Below are 4,299 nucleotides of genomic sequence, written 5' to 3' on the forward strand. Positions count from 1 at the left end.
CTATCTGTTGTTTTTTTAAAAATCCTTTCAGGAACTCAAACAGGGAAAAAGACAGTCAAATTTAAATTCAGTTAAATTTCAGTGTTGTTTTTGGATGTTGATAGTGATATCCAACTTTTTTATTTTGATTGCCAGTGGGTTGCCCTTGTCCTTGACTTCACTGTGTAATGAAAGCCATGATGTGGCTGGAGCCTGTCAGGATTCTCTATAGCGCTCACTCAGCTGCCTCTCATTCCTCCCAGTTTTGTCTCTCCAAACAAATTAAAACTGATGGTGTTCACTGAAGGTGATATGATTTCTGCTCATTGTTATAGTTACATTCCACATTCGACCCATAGTATTATGAGTATTGAGTTAGAGAGTCAGCCAGAGAGGAGCACGTTACATGACAATGGTATAAACTGGGTGAACATGTCCATTTACATAATATTCCATTCTTTCAAATGTCCAGATATGCAACTAACATGACTGAATGGTGAAGAGCTGCCCTTTTAATGCTTACCCATTAGTGATTAGGTTATAGCTATAAAATAAATAAAGCAATTCAAATTGGTGGTTTTGTTTCGTAGTGGCACTTAACGTTACCACTTTTGACTAGCACCGATGATTTCTGAACAAATGAGATACATCTGTATTGAATGGGATGCGGGGAGAGTAAAAGCCCTGCCTATTGGTGTTCATCAACAATTTTTAAACAAGCCATTTCGTCAGTTTGCTAATCGAAACAGAGAAAAGAATGAAAGATCTATGAAATCTATAAAAATGAAAGATCTATGGAAGTTTGGGAAAACTTTTCCCTTTCGGACTTAATGTCTCTAACTAGTCTCTGGCCCCATGAGCTGCTTTCAGATAAATCATTTATATAAATGCATGTGATTGGACAAACTGCAAGCAGAGGTTCATGCTACAGAAATAGAGCTGGTTCATGTTTACAAAACTGTCCACATCGTCAATTGTCCTATACCTCAATTGTCCTATACTGTCAAAGTGGTATCTCCACATTCATATTTACAACATGGTCCAAACAACCCAAGCTTATAGGATATGTAATATAGGATAGAAAGACAACTGGATGATGGAAAATTGTTATTAAGGGTAAAACATTATATTATAATATAAAATAATAAGTAATATATATATATAATATAATATATATAATAAGTATTATAATGGGTAAAAATGTAAAGGCAGTTTGGACAGGCTGTGAACTGTTACTGAGTTAACACCACACAAATAGGTGCTGAGACATTAATATTTGATATGGACACACAACAGACGTGGATCCGTGTCTGGTCTTCTTCAGGGCTGAAGAACATCACAAACACTTGCAGTTGTGTTTCGCAATTGTACCACATGTTAGACACACTAGGCACTAGACACATGGACTCGGAAATATTGTGATTACTTGCAAGAATATACAAGATACACCAGATACACAAAAGCTGACTAGGGAGGCAGCATTTTGTTGAGATAGATAAACACTTTCCCATTCATAAAGGAAAGAAAACACAGATATGGAAATACCTTACGCCTGAGAAAACTTTGAACGTAATGTTTCATTCAATTATGTCTGAGATTACCAGACTAAACTCTAAATACATGTTTTTATGTGCAGTTTGGCCTCAGGGCGTTCACATTTTCATTCAACAGATTATCTGGGCAATTCTGCTGTAACAACACCGACTTGTTTTGATAGTTTTGCATATTTTCTGAAGATATTTCTGAACACTTATGTTGCCAAAAAAGAAAAAGGCAACTTCACTTACTTGAATTGTGTCATTGGCCATTTTGTGTTGGTTGAACAACAGCGTTAATGAGAATGAAAGCACTCTGAATCCCACCGGCTTGTCAGGCAGCAACAGTTAGTTTGTTTTTGTTCCCCTCCTCCCAGATATTTACTGATGACTAACAAAGATGTCCTGGATGTCCTTTTGTGTATTAATGTAACGTCACAATCCAATAAAAAAAAAAAACCATTCAGATGAACATATCAGGACAGGTTTAGAGCAGCGTTAACGTGAACGCGTCACTGGTGTCCATGGGTCCGTCTCATGAGCGGTTCATCCGAAATGTCTTAGAGGAAAGAAAGAAAGAAAGGAAGAGTCGTTATTGAAGAAAGTCACGACACGGCCATGGGTACGACTTAAAACCTGGAGGAAAAAAAAATAGTTCAAAAATGATCTCATGGCTGTCCAAAGGCGAGCATGGTTTCAGCCACAGGCGGCTCGGAGACACCGAACACACATTCCCATAACGACATGCACAAAAACAACGACGAAAAGGTTCGTGAGAGAAAAACGTTAAACGAACGATTGTGTGAGTCTTACTGCTTACACACAGCTACAGGGAGGAGAGTTTAACCCTCGCGTCGCTCTTAACATTCAACACACATCTCACCGAATCGGTCATTTGTTTGTTCCTCGTCCCAGAGCGGAAATCCGTCCACTCGACACGCGCCGTGACCCAGAGCTGAGCTCACGCGCACGACAGACAAAACACACGACATGCGTGGAATAATGCTGAGCGGATTTTTTTTTTTATCAGACTTGTCTTTCTGGCAGTGGAAAAAGCTCGTCCTTGTTACAGCCTCGGGTCTGTGATGATGATGATGATGGTGATGATGATGGTCCGAGCGGGAGGATCCACCGTATCCCCGCGTGATCACGTGACCACAACGACTGGCGAGACAATGCATCCCCGACCTGGCTCACTTGAGAAATCAAGCATTACTGAATGATCACCTATTTCCTTGTAGAAAAAAAAATATATATATATATATATATATATGTTTCCCATACATTTCGGATCCTGCAATACGGTATAGTCTTATTTTAAGCAACATTCCCATTGATAGGATTTATTTTATGATGATGAATAGTTTATGTTGTGTTTTGTTGGGCAATAAATTAAAAATAAATAAATAAATAAGAAATCTAACCCCTTATAAGCTTTTTATTAATCCAGTACCCTTAACAAAGACTGTCCTGAGGAAAAAGAGGCGGGGTTAAAAAATAAATAAACAATAAATAAATAAATAAAAAACAAACAAACAAATAAATACAAATTCATGTTAGCCACACTGAGCTTTGTTATCTCCCTGTTGGTAAAGATAGATAGACAGACAGACAGACAGATAGATAGATAGATAGACAGACAGATAGATAGATAGATAGATAGATAAGAGCCAGATAGGTTAGTTACAGGCCTAATTCTTGTATTTAGAGAAATAAAGAATTATGTACTATCACCCACTACACCTGTTATTACGAATAGGTGCAAGTCAGAAACTCTTCCTCACCAAATTTCAGTAAGCACTTGAAAGTGGCATGAGCAAGTAATCTGGGGACTTGAGTGACAAAATGTGTATGTGTAATTGTTTTAAATCCAAAAGCATGCAGTAGATTTGTTATTAGTAATAATAACAAGTGGACAACTGATGATGTATTAGCAATTCAAACAGACTGTGGAATACTAATCTGTAATCTTCTTAATCTTCATTAAATCAGATAATTTCCCCCCCATCAAATCATGTGCTCATGCTTCCTTCACATGCTTCTCGGATGCTCCTGATTCTCACTTGTAAATCTGTAATGCAAGTGCACCACAAAGCATAGCTATTTATATGACCTGTTTTTGTTTTTTTTTGGTTGATTTTGATTTATTTTGTTTGTTTCTTAACGCCTCCTAGCATTCCTAACATGTTCATCCTTCTGTAACATTTTACACAAGGCATCCAATATCTAAGACATCTCTGGATAATAGATATTCAAATAAAAGTCCACTGGCCATGGACAGGGGTGGACTTTACCATTAGGCAAAGGTCGGCAATTGCCTTGGGCCCCGAGCTATCAAGGGCTCCCAAAATGCTGTATAAACATATGGTTAAGAAAGCTTTATTTGCACTTTTCGCTAATAATGTATTTCTAAAAATCCATACTCTAAAATGCCATCAGAATGCTTAATTTATGAATGTATCAACGCCAGAAAGTCCAGGGCCACTTTTTGGTCCCTGGCCACCCCTGATTATTGTTATTAATGCTAAATATCGTATGCTGAATATTTAAATAAAGATGTTAAAACACTGAAATTAGGGCCCCATTCCTATATTTTGCCAAATCACTAAATCTGCCCCTGGCCATGTAAACAGTTCTCTACCAAGAGTAACGATCAGTAGTAACCAAGCATAAACTTGGGTGTGGAAATTGTTTCGAAAGAGTGTTCATCTTAAATTTCTGGGTCGGAAACTTGTGTTTACCATAATTCTGTTGTCACTTGAAGGTAGCATAAACTTTAAAGCCA

The 4,299-nt window shown here is 37.6% G+C and overlaps 1 protein-coding gene across 2 annotated transcripts in view; it reads right to left on the minus strand.

The window, feature by feature from the left end:
• Positions 1-2,673, minus strand: part of pkn1a (protein kinase N1a) — a 55,554-nt gene extending 52,881 nt beyond the window's left edge. The window contains exons 1-2 of one of the 2 annotated variants that reach the window (XM_053676274.1): positions 2,398-2,673; positions 1,767-2,073 (exon numbers count right to left, since the gene is read on the minus strand). In XM_053676274.1, the coding sequence (XP_053532249.1) occupies positions 1,767-1,787 (21 nt within the window). In that variant the 5' untranslated portion in view covers positions 1,788-2,073; positions 2,398-2,673. Of the gene's footprint in view, positions 1-1,766 lie in introns of both variants that reach the window. The other variant, XM_053676273.1, reaches the window with a different exon arrangement.
• Positions 2,674-4,299: the final 1,626 nt, after the last annotated feature.

Source organism: Ictalurus punctatus, chromosome 26, assembly GCF_001660625.3.
Source record: "Ictalurus punctatus breed USDA103 chromosome 26, Coco_2.0, whole genome shotgun sequence".
NCBI classification, from domain to species: Eukaryota; Metazoa; Chordata; class Actinopteri; order Siluriformes; family Ictaluridae; genus Ictalurus; species Ictalurus punctatus.